General features: G+C 33.0%; 1 protein-coding gene across 1 annotated transcript; it reads right to left on the bottom strand.

The window, feature by feature from the left end:
• Positions 1-302: 302 nt before the first annotated feature.
• On the bottom strand, positions 303-1,219 carry LOC139904493 (transcription repressor OFP1-like). The gene has a single exon (XM_071886412.1). It carries the CDS (start codon positions 1,217-1,219, stop codon positions 386-388), a length of 834 nt encoding a protein of 277 aa, XP_071742513.1. The 3' UTR covers positions 303-385.
• Between the last annotated feature and the right edge of the window lie 17,949 nt (positions 1,220-19,168).

The raw sequence follows: 19,168 nt of genomic DNA, 5'->3' as shown, positions 1-19,168 counted from the left end.
AGGGGGCTCGACTTTTTTATAAATCGTAAAATTATATCAAATAAACGTTGTGGTAAACGATAGAACCAATTTCTTTTTGGTCATCGACCAATTTCTTTCTCTTCTACTAGTTTTCAATAATAATAACAATGATATCTCTAACATTAAATCATCTCAAAGTAATGTAAGTTTCATTAAATATATTGAATAACAATTGTTAAGCTTGGGTTGTTGAGGGTGGGAGCACCAGACAGTGCTCCCTTATCTCCGCCACTGACATCATGCCAACATAATCTCATCTCATTCTAAATATATAATGCGTCTAAATATTAACATGCGTAGAAAATGTTAGACAAGAATATATTCTTGTGTAACAGAAAAGAGGATTTAATTACGTTATTACAATCTAATTAATATTACTACTCTCAAGCCAAATTTCTTTGAACACTTTAATAATCAAGTGATGATACTCATTAGAATTTAATAATAAATAACATGTTAATAAATCTTCCAAATCTTTTGAACTCTTCATACTATTCTCCATTATCATCTCCAGCATTGATTCTTTAAAATCTTTACCTGGATCCACAGACGTTTTCACCAACGCCATACTCTCCGACAAGCTCCGACGACTTCCATAGCTTCTCCGGCCACCGTAAATCCCATGAACTCTAACACGGTTTCCAATTCTTGGTGAATAACAATTTCCTTTCAATCTTCTAATCGGACTTCGTGTTCGAGTCGTAGAAATGTTATTAATTTTATTATCTTGTTGAGTACGTAATTTTGTTATAATTGGAGGGAGATCAACTTTGGAATAAACGTCGTCGTACGACGAGTTTGTTTTGCAAGAACAAGTAACCGATAATTTGGGTGATAAAATGTCGGTATCGGAGGAATTTGAATACGTGGAAACGGATTCTGGTGAGACCGATTTTCGGTGAACTGGCTTTTTCGGGTTAGTGGGTCGTCTCTTATTGGATGATTTTCTTGGCGGGTCGGGTGAGCGGGTTTTAAGTGGGGTGTCGGTGTTCAGGTCAGATTTTTTTAAGCCCCTAGTAAAGTAGTATGATTTTCTTTGGTCAGGAGAGGATGTTTTTGGTGACGATATTGTGGTGATTTGTTGTTTTTTGGTTGTTTTATTGTTCTTATTACCTTTTGAGTTGGTATTCGAATATTTGGAATTGTAAAACCAAGAATTTGGTAATATATTTGTGATTTTGAACTTATAGTTTCCCATTTGGGTAAGAGATGAAAACAAGTGTATATATGACGGATATTGGAAGTGTTGTCTAGTGACAGAAACAGAAAAGTGCAGCGAAAAGTAGATGGATCGATGTTTTTAGAGAGTTTTAGGATTGGTGTAATGTAATGGTGTTGAAATGAAAGAGTTTGGGAGCGAAGTGTCGAGAGGAAGATAAATAGAAAGTATGGAGAGATGTGGGGACAAATTATTACTCCATTACTATTTGTGAAATTATATTACGTACCTATATCTAAAATTCAAAGTTCAAATAAATAGCCCTATTCCTTTTTCACTTTTCACAAACTTAACCCCTAACTTTTATTACAATACAAATCGCACCCCCACTTTATACATATATTTTTCCCAAAATTTCACAAACTTAATCCCTAACTTTTATTAAAATACAAATCGAACCTCCACTTTACTAATTTTTTCCCTAAGATTCAATTTTCACAAACTTAACCCCCTAACTTTTATTAAAATAGAAATCGAACTCCCACTTTATACGTATATTTTTTTTAAATTTCACAAACTTAACCCCTAACTTTTATTAAAATACAAATCGAACCCCCACTTTATTAACTTTTTTTTTAAATAAAACCCGAACGCTAAAAGAAGCAACTTTCACAAAAGGAACAACCCTTCAATGTTAGATGTCGAATTTTTTTTTTTTTTACAAAATAGATTAAGAATTTTTTTTAACTCGTATTCAAAACGGAGCCCCGGCGCGAAGCGAGAGCTCCAGAACTAGTTATTATTCTTTGTGAAATAGAAAAAAACAGTCACGGAAAAAACAAAAAAAGGTAAGGTGGGTACCAAAGATGCTAAACATGTAACGCTAAATTGACGCTAATTGGTATAACGTCACACGTAAGATACGCAGTGAATATCTATAGCTAAAAAGCTGGTAGATATATTAATTTTTTTTTTTTTAATTTTATACAGAGTATATATTAATATTAAATAAATTTGTCATATATATATATATATATATATATATATATATATATATATATATATATATATATATATATATATATATATATATATATATATATGAGTGTTAAATTATAATTAATGACAACTAAACACATTTACATTCATTATACTCTCCACATAATAACGTACAATTTTGTGGCGAATATTCCGAAAAAATTTCGGTTGCAAATTGGGTCGATTATCGTAAGGTACACGAGGACTAAATAACGACGCTATGAGCAATACCCACATGTGAAGGTAATAATTATCGTAAAGTTTTCGGTTGCAGATTGGGCCTATTATCTTTTGATTCGCTACATTTTTTTGGCGTAAAAACAACTTGAATAACAATAAAAACGATTCATCAAAAAGATGAACACTCTAAACGTATAAAGTACAACGAGAACATACGAGTTCGACTAAATAAAAATCTAACGAGAGCTCACAACTATACCGAGAGACGATGAAAAAGAAAACCGTCCGTAACAAATAGACAAAAATTGACCAAAGTAAACGAAACAAAACCACAAGGAGAGAGAAACCAATCTAATCGCTTACGAAGAAATTAGAAACCATCTAAAAACGGCATCACAAACCGAGAGGCAAGCGAAATAACACGGGCCTCAAGCATCTTCGACGAACTCGGAGAATTTTTCATCTCGCCTACCTGAACCGGTCTACTCTTCCTTTGCTTTTTAGGCTTAACCGACGTTAAAGGAGGTTGATTGTTGAAAGAAACGAGACACTCTTCGACGTCTCGACGACCATCTTATTCATCCTGTCATTGAAATCCGCGTAAGGTGAGGAGATAGGGTGGAAACAAGAAGTGTTCGATGGGCATAAGAACATGTCTAAGTGTTAAAGTGTCATGAAAATGAGTCATGCACATGAAGTGTTCGGTTTTTAGGCTCAACTAAAGACTTGTTTCGTTGATGATGATGTTTGTTGTCAAAATGTGTCCTTAAAAGGTGTGTAAACTGATTTTGATCAAGTAAAAGCGTTGTGGTTCGTTTTGGGTCGAAATAGTGTCATTTTGGGTGAAACCCGTCACTATAAAAACTGCACGAAACATGATTTTGTAAAGGTCATATCTTGCAAACCGCGGCTCCGTTTGAGGTGTGTGAGCACTTTTCGGAAAGGACTTTAAGTGTACTTTCCAAAGCATAAGCTTGTACTTACAGTTTTTGAGGTTAAATGGGTCAAAATGTCTACGGAAAAAGGGGCTGTTCAGTTTGGGTATATTGGGCGAAAAGTGAACAAAGTGTTATTGTTTGGGACTTTGGGCATTGTGCAAGTGTCAATAAACTTAGGTGTTGTTGGCCTTGAAATACCGCATGTAGTGGTGATGAGTTGAGTCTTTTGTGTCGAGTGCAATTTGGTTAAATGGCGCTTTTTTGTGTGTAGGTTGAAATTACCACCCGTAGTGGTAATTTGGTGATGCCCATTTAGGTGTCTAAATGGGCGGGTGTTAGTGAGCAAGGTGAAGATCCTTGGTTAAGGGTGCGGGTATTAGATTCTCTTTTAGAGAATATGTGTTTATACGTTAGTATGCCTATGAGTTAAATAGGTAGATACTTGCTCGGATATGATGACGAAGGTTGTACATACATGGCTTGTACTTGTGCGTGCGTCGCTAGGTGAGTGGAATATTTATGCATGTATGTATATAATTTACTTGCTTGGGGTGGATGTGGTTTAGTGTTACCACGTGTGTCGGGGTTCACTAGAGTGTATAAATCGTGTGTCATATCACTCAAGTTCGTGTGTCGACACCACATCGGTAATGTGGTGAATAAATCGTGTGTCGTATCACCATGGGTTTTAAGGTGGATATCGTGTGTCGTACCACCTATGTGGTTAGTGAATAAATCGTGTGTCGTATCACTAATGGCTATTGTGAATAACCGATGGTTTATTCGCGAGAACCACCCGTATGCTCTTGGTTAACCATGAGGTTTGTGTGTGATGTTGTTTTATAGCATACTATTATTATATTGTTGTTGTTAGCATGTTATTGCGTTTATTCTATGCTAGTTGTTATGCTTGTTGCGCTGCTTCGTATGCTATATTTGTGTTGTGGTTGCGGGTCGGTAAGTTGTATGCATATGTGTATATTTATTCTCCTCACTAAGCATTGCTTACCCCTCTCGTTGTTTACCTTTTTATAGGTATTGTTGGTGTGGAGCTACCTAGTTGCTAGATGTGGGTGGATTAGAGTTGCTTGAGCTTGGTGGACTTGGCTCTTGGATATTTGACTTCGGGTGGGGGATTGGTAAAATCCCCGAGATTATGCTCTTGGTATCGGGTTGGGATTTTGATTCTTAACTCGTGATTTATTGTAATGTGGGTCGTGTTAAAAATTTCGTATTTTTATGGGTCATGTGGCCCTCGATGTCGAAAACTCTTGAAAACTTGTTGTATGTTTTGTAAACTTTATTATGCGGGTTTGGATACATTAAGATTTGTAATATGTTGAAAATGTGATATGGATATTAAATTAAAAGTGGAGCACCGCTCCACTTGCCTGTGAGGAAGTAGATCTAATTGCAAAATGAATTAAGAGTCCGAATAACCATAATAATCGAAATATCGTATAACAATAATCGGAATAACCACAATCAGATTGATGGATTGGTATTCAACAAAAAATCGAAAACCCTAATTATTTAGGGTATGGACTTTAAATATGATTTTAATCGTTGAATATGACGACGGTGTTTTAGGGTTTCCTTAGTGTTAATTGGTAGAACATATAATGACGATTGGAATTGGTATTGAGATTGGAATTGAGGATGAAGAAGATGGGGCAGTTTGAGAATACCGACACTGATGCAGTTTCCTAAATCGCCGTTTGAAACTGCGGACGTTCATGTGAACTGCAGAAGAACGAACAGTTTTTTAACCTAATTGATGTTTGAGGAAGAAAAGAATGAAGAAATGTGATATGGATATTAAATTAAAAGTAATATCTCTAAAATAAGCAAATGCACAGCGGAAGATTTCTTTAATATCTGAGAATAAACATGCTTTAAAGTGTCAACCAAAAGGTTGGTGAGTTCATTAGTTTATCATAATCAATTATTTTCATCATTTTAATAGACCACAAGATTTTCATTTTCATTTCTCATAAAAATACGTCCCATGCATAGAGACAAAAATAATCATTCATATAGATTGAACACCTGTAACCGACATTAACAAGATGCATATAGAATATCCCCATCATTCCGGGACACCCATCGGACATGATAAAATTGAAGTACTAAAGCATTCCAAATTCCAGAATGGGGCTTGTTGGGCCCGATAGATCTATCTTTAGGATTCGCGTCAATTTGGGGGTCTCTTCCCAAATTCTTAGGCTACCAAGCTAAAAGGTGCATATCCGTCTTCGATCCATTCAACCATATAATGTAGTTTCAATTACTTGTGTCTATTTCATAAAACATTTATAAAAGCGCATGTATTCTCAGTCCCAAAAATATATATTGCAAAAGCATTAAAAAGCGAGCAAATGAAACTCACCATACTGTATTTTGTAATAAAAAATACATATGACGTCATTTAACAAGTGTAGGGTTGACCTCGGATTCACGAACCTATATCGTTTATATATATATTAACACACATAATCGTAATCGTACAAACTTATATATATATATATATATATATATATATATATATATATATATATATATATATATATATATATATATATATATATATATATATATATATATATATATATAAATTTATTAGTTATATCATTTTTATATTAATAACCTATATGTTTCATATATTCTTCTTATATATTTAAAATAAAAATATTCCTTTTATTATGTTATATGTATTAAATATATTTTTGTGTGTGTGTATATATATATATATATATATATATATATATATATATATATATATATATCGTTTGTTTGTTAAAAATATAATAATATTAAAATAATATTAGTAATGGTAAAAATACTAATAATAATAATAGAGTTAGAAATGATACTTAATGATAAAAAAATGATAACTTAAATAAAAATGATACATTTAACAAAAATGTTAATTTTAAAAAATAATGAATACTTATAATAATAACTATAAAAATAATGATTTTTCTAATAATAATAATGATACTAATATTTATATTTTTAATATTTGTAATAACATAATAATAATAATAATAATAATAATAATAATAATAATAATAATAACAATAATAATAATAATTACTAATAACAACAACAACAATAATAATAATAATAATAATAATAATAATAATAATAATAATAATAATAATAATAATAATAATAATAATAATAATAATAATAATAATAAAAATGAGAAAACTACCTCACAAGCTTTAAAAAAAAAAATGCTGCCCAGGGCCGGGCTCGAACCCGAGACCCCTCGCTCACGCACTAACACCCATAACCATTCCTCTGATGAACCTTTTCTGATTTAATTCCCATTCGAAATATTCTTAACCATTCCATCTAACTGTTATACCGTCCTCTTCAATAACATATCGATCAGTAAAACTCTACAATCATAATAATGGATTATACAGCCCAAAAGCATACTAACCAAATCCAAATCTTTACTTAGTGAATACGTGAATTAAGAATCAGAAAACGTACTAGTGCCGCTGTGACAGAAAATTTAATACGGTATCATCTTCTTCACATCATCAACCCTAATTATCATTATCATTATCATTTAACGCACGACATCATCATCATTACCACCTCACAGTGTCATCATCATTTAAATATCAACTAATTATCATCATCACTTCTTATCATCATCATAAACGATCTCACAGTTTTCATAATAAAATCACAACCATGATTCCTCCTAATTGATATGGTGTTCGATAAAAAAAAATATGAATCATGATATCCAACAATGACTCCCCTATCATAGCTTAATTAATGGAAAAGGAGAATGGTGGCCCAAGGTGGTTCCCTTGCTCGACCAAATTGCAACAAGTTGGCCAAAAAAAAAAAAATTGAAATTGATTGGTTTTGTAACTTAAATACATCGAATATATGGCTGTACATCTAAAGACTCTCCAAGGCCCACAATAGCAATGATCAACTCCACTTGATAAGTATCATGTTAGTAAATAAGGTGGGTCGGCTGCCACTTATAAAGCAACAATATAAGTTACTTCCAATCATGTACCAAATGGGTCTCGTTTCTCTTTTATGTGGGGAGTGGGGTTTGATTATAAATAAAAACAGATTCAGTAGTGTTTGTTTGGTTCATGGGCTGAGATCCACCACTTAATCCATAAGTCAAAAGGTATTCGGTTATCATAAAGAAATAAAAGGAACGATCAATTGCAGCAGCCTTTGTCGACCACTAGCAACAATAATCATGTTGATTATTCGATATATAAGCCCTCACATAACGAAAGGTGCAGAAGAATAATCCATAGAACAAACAGCGTTTTAATAGTAGAGAGAGAGAAGAGAGATAGTGGTGAAGGTGATTGAGATGATGACTCTTTAACAGAAAAACCGTTCGAGCAGCAGCAGTTAAAGGGTGTTGTTTGTTTCTTGGTGTTCGATGGAACTAAACGAAAACAGTAGCAAAGATAGAAGACATGCAGCAGGATTTCTTGGTTGGGTTTTGAAGTTAAATGAAAGTGGTGTGGTGCTTGCAAACAGAAACTCGAAAACTGTATTGTGGGTTTGTGATGGTGTTAAGGTGTCTGTTTGATTGAGTTGCAAAACCAACAAAATGAAGGTGATCGTGATTGTTTATGTGATGGAGTTAAGGTGGTTATCATGGTGTTTGTTCACGTCTAAAACAGCAAGAGTAAAGAGAGGGATAGAGGAGATAGAGGTGACCAGTTGGTGATGGTTGCTATGGTGATGGGGATCCGGTGGTTCATGAGTTTGAAGATGGAAGTGATGGCGGTTAGTTTGATATCTTTTCTATTTAAATCGGATGATAGAATTGATAATTGATAATGATTGAGGAATGGTCAATTGAGTTCTTAATAATGTGAGAATGATCAGTTGATTTAGGACAGATTATTCGAGCTTAGGAAGAGTTCAGAGGAAAAAAAATAAAAATACAAAAAGTTGATCACGATGGTTAACAGATTGGGGAAAAATTTGTTTCTTGAATTCGATTTGTGACCTGATAAGGGACAAAAACAAAAATCACATACAGTACGATAGATATGCTAAATGGATTTGATCCAGTTCTTTGATTCTATATATGTATAATTAATTAGTAAATATAAATATATATTAGTAATAATAATATAATAATACTAATAATAATAACAGAATTAATAATAATCTTAGTATTAATATCAAAGTAATATTAATATGAATCTGCATCATAATAAGTTAATGATGATTATAATTTTATATAAAAATGGTAATTATAATATTATTAATGATACCGATAATAATAATAATAATCTTTAATGATAGCGGCAATAATAATAATAACATCTAATAATAATACAAGTAATAATTAAGATAAACAAGTTACATGTATCAAATTTCATAAAAGTAATAATATTATAATACAAATAATAATATTAATTTTAATATAAATAATAATGAGAGTAATAATAATAATAATAATAATAATAATAGTAATAATATTGATATAACTATATCTAAACTTGTAATTATATTTAATACATTAATATTACATATGTCATTTAATATTTATGTATATAATCATATATTCTGAGCATTTAATATTTATACATTTTATATATGTTATAACATACATACATAATTAATTATGTATAGATTCATATATATATATATATATATATATATATATATATATATATATATATATATATATATATATATATATATATAGATTTGTAATAATAGTAACTTATCTACTCTATTTATTAATTTACATTTTTAATTCCAAGTGATTAAGTAAATTTCAAAATATTATTTACACTTATATTTATATTTATATTTATATTTATATTTATATTTATATTTATATTTATATATATATATATATTTAAATATTCATTTACTCATAATTGTTCGTGAATCGTCGGGAATAGTTAAAGGTCTATTGAATCCATGTAAACAGCTCAAAAAAATTCTTGAGACTCAAATTTACATCCTTGCTTATCGTATCGAGATTATAAAAAGATTAAGTTTAAATTTGGTCGGAAATTCTCAGTTCGTCACAGTACCTACCAGTTAAAGAAATTTCGTCCCGAAATTTGAGTGAGGTGGTCATGGTTAACAATAAAAATGTTTTCATGACGTATATGAGTTGATAATAGAGTTTTATCATTATTGATTAATATAAATAAAACAGTTCGATTTCTCAATTCGTACGAGTGAATCTGTCACAAAAGAGTGAAATGAAGAAATAGTGATTTGTCTTAATTTTTGATGTAGTCACTGTTGAATTCTGAAATTCAAGAGATTTAAAGAAAATCTTCGAAATCTAAAAGATTTGATTCTTCGGCGAATAAGGAAATTAAGATCTCTATAATTAAATACGGTGATCTGTCTTGATTACTCTGTCTGATATTTCCAATATAAATTAAACTTTTTCCGTTCCATTACTTTCACCATTCCTACACTTTCTTCCTTAATTCATACACCCAAAGATTGTGAAAATGCCTAATCCAGTTCTAATCCTTGATATTTTTCTAATTATTATTTCTGTCATCCTTCTTTTCAATCTTCCACCAGAAAATCTGTTTACTTCTACTATTACCTTGGGGTGATACTATTCTTAATTCTACCGTGTCTTTATATTGCTATTCGAATTAATATCCACTATTTGTAACCTCCGTGTTGTTATTGGGCTTTTTATTTTCTCTTATATTTTGAAGCTCTTTGCCTTTTTATTCTCTTCTCGACCTCTAATAAAGCGAGTAATGGTTCAGAATTTGTAAGTATGGAGTTTTGAATGAACTTAATGTTCTAAGAAAGAACGTAATAGCACGATTTGATTTGTCAAATTACCAGAATCACTGAGAATAGAACTATCAAGAATATACTCTCTTGATATGTTAAGAAACTAAGCAGAATGAAAGAGTTATATCACATGGCACATGATGATGTTGTGATATGTGAATCATCACGTCCCATTAGAAACTCAGCATGACTTACTGTAATATAATCACGTTGATCAAGTGTCATTATATTATACTAACTCATGCATCAATTTCCAACACTACTTCAAAATCATTCATATTTCAAACTCGAATTTTAAAGAAATTTAGGAACTAAAGTAGTTTCCTTTATGATGTAATATAGATAGCACGAAGAGATAATTAATTTCGGACGAGAATATTTATGAAAATATCTTCAGAAATATCGAAGATATTCATGATGATATTTTGGAATTTCTAAGTTCGATGGTTGATGAAGAAAGATTTTTCGCAAGATTTTAACATGAGTACGGAGCAAGATATTAGTTGAAGGTTTCATCGGATCCAGAATTACCTGGATTCTTTGAATATATGATATGGTTCCTGTATTTGGCCTTGATTTTCTTCATGGTTTGCTCAATCTGTTTTTCATTACCAAATTTTATATCGAGCGTTCCTAACACTCCCTTCTTTATCATCAAACTTTTGGCCGTTTAGACTATCTACAATTTTTCTGTTTCCTCTGCATTTAATGCTACGATATTTGAATCATCGGTTATCAATCCGAGGTGGTTTAAGGAGAATTGTGTTTTTAGATGATTAAACGCTGATGGTACTATGGTGGAATATAAACGGTTCCCCAGTAACAATAAAAGAGCACGCATATATCTCAAGGTTATAATAAGGTTTATTCGAATGATACGTCGAAATTGATTTGCTGGAGCTGTGACAAAATTGGCTAATTTGGAAAAGGGTTGCAATGTTATTTTCGGTAATAACAATGCCAAAGGAGCTAGCACAGACACGTGTTAAACGTTTACTCAGGTTCCGAGTGTTTTCAGGTGCATAACTATATGCATCAATCCCTTCTTCCGTAGATGAGGTGCGGTTGGTTCATCCTCTCGATTGAGGTGTTTTCAAGAATCATGAAAGGTTTGAACGCAGATTGGAATCATCAAGATACAAATGAGGTTTAATATGAAATCAAGTGGCAAACTTGAAGAAATGTTTAGTTTCATATGTTATAATCAATATTTTGATTCATTTTAATTGTCCAATGTTATTAGTCCACAGTCGATAGTCCACAGTTAACAGTCCAATAATTCATATATAGTTTAGTATATAATATTCGAATTAATTAATACGTATCGTGACCCGTGTACATGTCTCAGACTCGATCACAACTCAAAGTATATATATTATTGTAGAATCAACCTCAACCCTGTAGTGACCCGAACTTTTCCATGTTTATATATATTAATTGAGATTGATATTTACATGATTAAATGTTTCCAACATGTTAAGCAATCAAACTTGTTAAGACTTGATTAATTGAAATATGTTTCATATAGACAATTGACCACCCAAGTTGACCGGTGATTCACGAACGTTAAAACTTGTAAAAACTATATGATGACATATATATGGATATATATATAGTTAACATGATACTATGATAAGTAAACATATCATTAAGTATATTAACAATGAACTACATATGTAAAAACAAGACTACTAACTTAATGATTTTTAAACGAGACATATATGTAACGATTATCGTTGTAAAGACATTTAATGTATATATATCATATTAAGAGATATTCATACATGATAATATCATGATAATATAATAATTTATAATCTCATTTGATATTATAAACATTGGGTTAACAACATTTAACAAGATCGTTAACCTAAAGGTTTCAAAACAACACTTACATGTAACGACTAACGATGACTTAACGACTCAGTTAAAATGTATATACATGTAGTGTTTTAATATGTATTTATACACTTTTGAAAGACTTCAATACACTTATCAAAATACTTCTACTTAACAAAAATGCTTACAATTACATCCTCGTTCAGTTTCATCAACAATTCTACTCGTATGCACCCGTATTCGTACTCGTACAATACACAGCTTTTAGATGTATGTACTATTGGTATATACACTCCAATGATCAGCTCTTAGCAGACCATGTGAGTCACCTAACACATGTGGGAACCATCATTTGGCAACTAGCATGAAATATCTCATAAAATTACAAAAATATGAGTAATCATTCATGACTTATTTACATGAAAATAAAATTACATATCCTTTATATCTAATCCATACACCAACGACCAAAAACACCTACAAACACTTTCATTCTTCAATTTTCTTCATCTAATTGATCTCTCTCAAGTTCTATCTTCAAGTTCTAAGTGTTCTTCATAAATTCCAAAAGTTCTAGTTTCATAAAATCAAGAATACTTTCAAGTTTGCTAGCTCACTTCCAATCTTGTAAGGTGATCATCCAACCTCAAGAAATCTTTGTTTCTTACAGTAGGTTATCATTCTAATACAAGGTAATAATCATATTCAAACTTTGGTTCAATTTCTATAACTATAACAATCTTATTTCAAGTGATGATCTTACTTGAACTTGTTTTCGTGTCATGATTCTGCTTCAAGAACTTCGAGCCATCCAAGGATCCATTGAAGCTAGATCCATTTTTCTCTTTTCCATTAGGTTTATCCAAGGAACTTAAGGTAGTAATGATGTTCATAACATCATTCGATTCATACATATAAAGCTATCTTATTCGAAGGTTTAAACTTGTAATCACTAGAACATAGTTTAGTTAATTCTAAACTTGTTCGCAAACAAAAGTTAATCCTTCTAACTTGACTTTTAAAATCAACTAAACACATGTTCTATATCTATATGATATGCTAACTTAATGATTTAAAACCTGGAAACACGAAAAACACCGTAAAACCGGATTTACGCCGTCGTAGTAACACCGCGGGCTGTTTTGGGTTAGTTAATTAAAAACTATGATAAACTTTGATTTAAAAGTTGTTATTCAGAGAAAATGATTTTTATTATGAACATGAAACTATATCCAAAAATTATGGTTAAACTCAAAGTGGAAGTATGTTTTCTAAAATGGTCATCTAGACGTCGTTCTTTCGACTGAAATGACTACCTTTACAAAAATGACTTGTAACTTATTTTTCCGACTATAAACCTATACTTTTCTATTTATATTCATAAAATAGAGTTCAATATGAAACCATAGAAATTTGATTCACTCAAAACGGATTTAAAATGAAGAAGTTATGGGTAAAACAAGATTGGATAATTTTTCTCATTTTAGCTACGTGAAAATTGGTAACAAATCTATTCCAACCATAACTTAATCAACTTGTATTGTATATTATGTAATCTTGAGATACCATAGACACGTATACAATGTTTCGACCTATCATGTCGACACATCTATATATATTTCGGAACAACCATAGACACTCTATATGTGAATGTTGGAGTTAGCTATACAGGGTTGAGGTTGATTCTAAAATATATATAGTTTGAGTTGTGATCAATATTGAGATACGTATACACTGGGTTGTGGATTGATTCAAGATAATATTTATCGATTTATTTCTGTACATCTAACTGTGGACAACTAGTTGTAGGTTACTAACGAGGACAGCTGACTTAATAAACTTAAAACATCAAAATATATTAAAAGTGTTGTAAATATATTTTGAACATACTTTGATATATATGTATATATTGTTATAGGTTCGTGAATCAACCAGTGGCCAAGTCTTACTTCCCGACGAAGTAAAAATCTGTGAAAGTGAGTTATAGTCCCACTTTTAAAATCTAATATTTTTGAGATGAGAATACATGCAGGTTTTATAAATGATTTACAAAATAGACACAAGTACGTGAAACTACATTCTATGGTTGAATTATCGAAATCGAATATGCCCTTTTTATTAAGTCTGGTAATCTAAGAATTAGGGAACAGACACCCTAATTGACGCGAATCCTAAAGATAGATCTATCGGGCCCAACAAGCCCCATCCAAAGTACCGGATGCTTTAGTACTTCGAAATTTATATCATATCCGAAGGGTGTCCCGGAATGATGGGGATATTCTTATATATGCATCTTGTTAATGTCGGTTACCAGGTGTTCACCATATGAATGATTTTTATCTCTATGTATGGGATGTGTATTGAAATATGAAATCTTGTGGTCTATTATTATGATTTGATATATATAGGTTAAACCTATAACTCACCAACATTTTTGTTGACGTTTTAAGCATGTTTATTCTCAGGTGATTATTAAGAGCTTCCGCTGTCGCATACTTAAATAAGGACGAGATTTGGAGTCCATGCTTGTATGATATTGTGTAAAAACTGCATTCAAGAAACTTATTTTGTTGTAACATATTTGTATTGTAAACCATTATGTAATGGTCGTGTGTAAACAGGATATTTTAGATTATCATTATTTGATAATCTACGTAAAGCTTTTTAAAACCTTTATCTATGAAATAAAGGTTATGGTTTGTTTTAAAAATGAATGCAGTCTTTGAAAAACGTCTCATATAGAGGTCAAAACCTCGCAACGAAATCAATTAATATGGAACGTTTTTAATCAATAAGAACGGGACATTTCAGTTGGTATCCGAGCGTTGGTCTTAGAGAACCAGAAAATTTGCATTAGTGTGTCTTATCGAGTTTGTTAGGACGCATTAGTGATTCTGGACTTCGACCGTTTTTTCTTTAAAAATGATTGCTTAACATTTTTGTTGGAAACTATATATTTTTAACATATGAATATTATGTGATATATTAATCTCTTAACGTGTTTGATATTATGTGATAGATGTCTACCTCTAGAACAAGTCCCATTGACTCACCTAATAATAATGAAGAGTCAAATGTAAATTGGAATGATTCATGGACTGATTCACAAGTTCCCGAAGAGGAACCGGAAGAAGAGTCGGAACCGGAAGAAGAATCGAAACCGGACGAAGAATCGGAACCGGAAGAAGAATCGGAACCGGTGGGGGAAATAATAAAACGGTTAAGTAAAAGAGAATCCTCAACCAACCGACCAAGGTTAATTATGGTCAATGGTGTTTCCGCCAAGGAAGCAAAATATTGGGAGGATTACCAATTCTCCGATGAATCGGATTCCAACGAGAATTCCAATGATGTTATAGAAATTACCCCAACTGAATTTAAAAAGGCAAAAGAAAATAATAAGGGAAAGGGCATAAAAATAGAGAAATCTAATTCCAACCCCGATGAACTTTATATGTATCGTCAACCCCCGAAGTTCTTAAGTTGTAACAATGACCCGGGAACCTCTAAACCACCAGGTTTTTCTAAACCAATGTGGACAACGACGGCTCGTATTAGGGGAACATCATATATCCCTAGAAACTTGGCAAAACGAACCAAAACCGAAGAAGAAGAAACGAGCGAGTCGGAATAAGATAGTTGTATTCGTGTGGTGTAATATATGTAATATAGTGTTCTTATGCTTTATGATATATGTAAAAATTGCTTGTATTAATAAGTATTTTTTTATGAATCTAACTCTTGTCTATTTTACAGTTTAAAAACACAAAATGGATAGACAACCCAATATTTTAAGAGACCTACCAGGAGACATGATTGATGAAATCTTGTCTAGAGTCGGCCAGAATTCCTCGGCACAACTATTTAAGGCGAGATCAGTTTGTAAGACATTCGAAGAACGTTCCAAGAATGTCTTGGTTTATAAGAGACTTTCGTTTGAAAGATGGGGGATATCACATTGGGAAACCCATAAGTTACGATGTGTTTACTTTGACGCATATATTGCGGGGAACCCAAATGCTATTTTACGCAACGGGTTAAGAAATTATTTTGACTCAATATATCCGAATATTGGACTTCGTGATTTAGAAAAAGCGGCTAGCATGCAACATAAAGAAGCATGTTATGCTTACGGATTAGTAATGTTCGCTTCTCACCAAAGTGAGAACAAGAACATCGGGCTACAACTATTAAACAAAACGTTTCCACAAGTGACGGAGTCGGTAATTGGGGTAAGAAATGAGGTTTTTAGATTATTACGGGACTGTTGGACATTACGTAACCCTCGTCCCTTTGACGACGTTACAACACGCTGTCTTATCAACGGCCATAACGGTTATGTTGCACAAGACCAAGGATGGGAAGTAGTCCTACTAAAACCAGAATGCATGACTTGTTTCTGGACGTATGAATTACGTGTCTTTATTGCCTTTGCTGAACGACTTGTGTACTAGCTAGAATTATCTTCACAACTATCTTGTATCAAAGTTATTGTGTGCTATATTTCATGCTTTATGTAAAATAAGCGGTATTGTAAGTTTGTAAAATATTGTATAAAAGTTTGAACGCGAAATATTATTATAATCAGTTTTTCATATAGAATTGTAGTAGTTGAATTGTATATTAGCTACTAAGTATGAACTTAACGGGTAGGTACTACCCGAATTTAAACTTATAAAACGCTAATATGAAGAAAAAGCTTTTATAAATGAGTTCATATTATGCTACGAAATACTATTAACTACTCTTAATATTCTGTATGATTAACTTGTTCCATTTGACTATTTTGAAGGAAATGGCACCGACTACTCGACACACCGTGAATGTGAATGAAGTGGAATTCCGTACTTTTCTAGCTTCAAACATAGCCGCAGTACAGGCTGCGCTACATACCAACAATAACCTTGGATCTAGCAGTACAGGAAATCGTGTAGGATGAACCTACAAAGAATTCACTGCCTGCAAACCTTTGGAATTTGATGGAACCGAAGGACCGATCGGATTGAAACGGTGGACCGAGAAGGTCGAATCGGTGTTTGCCATAAGTAAGTGTACTGAAGAGGACAAAGTGAAGTACGCTACGCATACCTTCACAGGTTCTGCGTTAACATGGTGGAATACCTATCTAGAGCAAGTGGGACAAGACGATGCGTACGCACTACCGTGGTCAGCATTCAAGCACTTGATGAACGAGAAGTACCGTCCCAGAACCGAGGTCAATAAGCTCAAGACAGAACTTAGAGGGTTACGAACCCAAGGATTTGATATTACCACGTACGAAAGACGATTCACAGAATTGTGCCTATTGTGTCCGGGAGCATTCGAAGATGAGGAAGAGAAGATCGACGCATTTGTGAAAGGATTACCGGAAAGAATCCAAGAAGATATAAGTTCACACGAGCCCGCCTCTATACAACAGGCATGTAGAATGGCTCACAAACTAGTGAACCAGATTGAAGAAAGAATTAAAGAACAGACTGCTGAAGAGGCCAATGTGAAGCAAGTCAAAAGAAAGTGGGAGGAAAACGGTGATAAGAATCACCAATACAACAACAGAAGCAATTACAACAATAATCGCAACAATTATCCCAACAATCGCAACATCAATCGCAACTACAACAAACGGCCCAACAATAACAACAACAACAACAGCAACAGCAACTACAACAATCATCCCAACAACAATAATAACCGCAACAACAACAACAATCAGAAGCAGCTATGCCAAAGGTGTGAAAAGTATCACTCGGGGTTCTGCACCAAATTTTGCAACAAGTGTAAAAGAAATGGTCATAGCGCGGCGAAGTGTGAGGTCTACGGACCAGGGGTTAATAGAACGAAAGGAACAAATGGTGTCGGAACGAGTAATGGCGGAGCAAGTAGTGTCGGAGCAAGTTATGCCAATATAGTTTGTTATAAGTGTGGAAAACCGGGCCACATTATTAGAAATTGCCCGAACCAGGAGAACACGAATGGACAAGGCCGTGTAAGAGTTTTCAATATTAATGCGGCAGAGGCACAGGAAGACCCGGAGCTTGTTACGGGTACGTTTCTTATTGACAATAAATCTGCTTACGTTTTATTTGATTCGGGTGCGGATAGAAGCTATATGAGTAGAGATTTTTGTGCTAAATTAAGTTGTCCATTGACGCCTTTGGATAGTAAATTTTTACTAGAATTAGCAAATGGTAAATTAATTTCAGCAGATAATATATGTCGGAATCGAGAAATTAAACTGGTTAGCGAAACATTTAAGATTGATTTGATACCAGTAGAGTTAGGGAGTTTTGATGTGATAATCGGTATGGACTGGTTGAAAGAAGTGAAAGCGGAGATCGTTTGTTACAAAAATGCAATTCGCATTATACGAGAAAAAGGAAAACCCTTAATGGTGTACGGAGAAAAGGGCAACACGAAGCTACATCTTATTAGTAATTTGAAGGCACAAAAACTAATAAGAAAAGGTTGCTATGCTGTTCTAGCACACGTCGAGAAAGTACAAACTGAAGAAAAGAGCATCAATGATGTTCCCATTGCAAAAGAATTTCCCGATGTATTTCTGAAAGAATTACCGGGATTACCCCCACATCGATCCGTTGAATTTCAAATAGATCTTGTACCAGGCGCTGCACCAATAGCTCGTGCTCCTTACAGACTCGCACCCAGCGAGATGAAAGAACTGCAAAGCCAATTACAAGAACTTTTAGAGCGTGGTTTCATTCGACCAAGCACATCACCATGGGGAGCTCCTGTTTTGTTTGTCAAGAAGAAAGATGGTACATTCAGGTTGTGTATCGACTACCGAGAGTTGAACAAACTTACCATCAAGAACCGCTACCCACTACCGAGAATCGATGACTTATTTGATCAACTACAAGGCTCGTCTGTTTATTCAAAGATTGACTTACGTTCCGGGTATCATCAAATGCGGGTGAAAGAAGATGATATTCCAAAGACTGCTTTCAGAACACGTTACGGTCATTACGAGTTTATGGTCATGCCGTTTGGTTTAACTAATGCACCAGCTGTGTTCATGGACCTTATGAACCGAGTGTGTGGACCATACCTTGACAAGTTTGTCATTGTTTTCATTGATGACATACTTATTTACTCAAAGAATGACCAAGAACACGGTGAACATTTGAGAAAGGTGTTAGAAGTATTGAGGAAGGAAGAATTGTACGCTAAGTTT

The sequence above is a fragment of the Rutidosis leptorrhynchoides genome, chromosome 4 (assembly GCF_046630445.1).
Source record: "Rutidosis leptorrhynchoides isolate AG116_Rl617_1_P2 chromosome 4, CSIRO_AGI_Rlap_v1, whole genome shotgun sequence".
NCBI classification, from domain to species: domain Eukaryota; kingdom Viridiplantae; phylum Streptophyta; class Magnoliopsida; order Asterales; family Asteraceae; genus Rutidosis; species Rutidosis leptorrhynchoides.
Note: the sequence above shows the minus strand (reverse complement) of the source record. Positions and strands in the feature narration are given on the sequence as shown.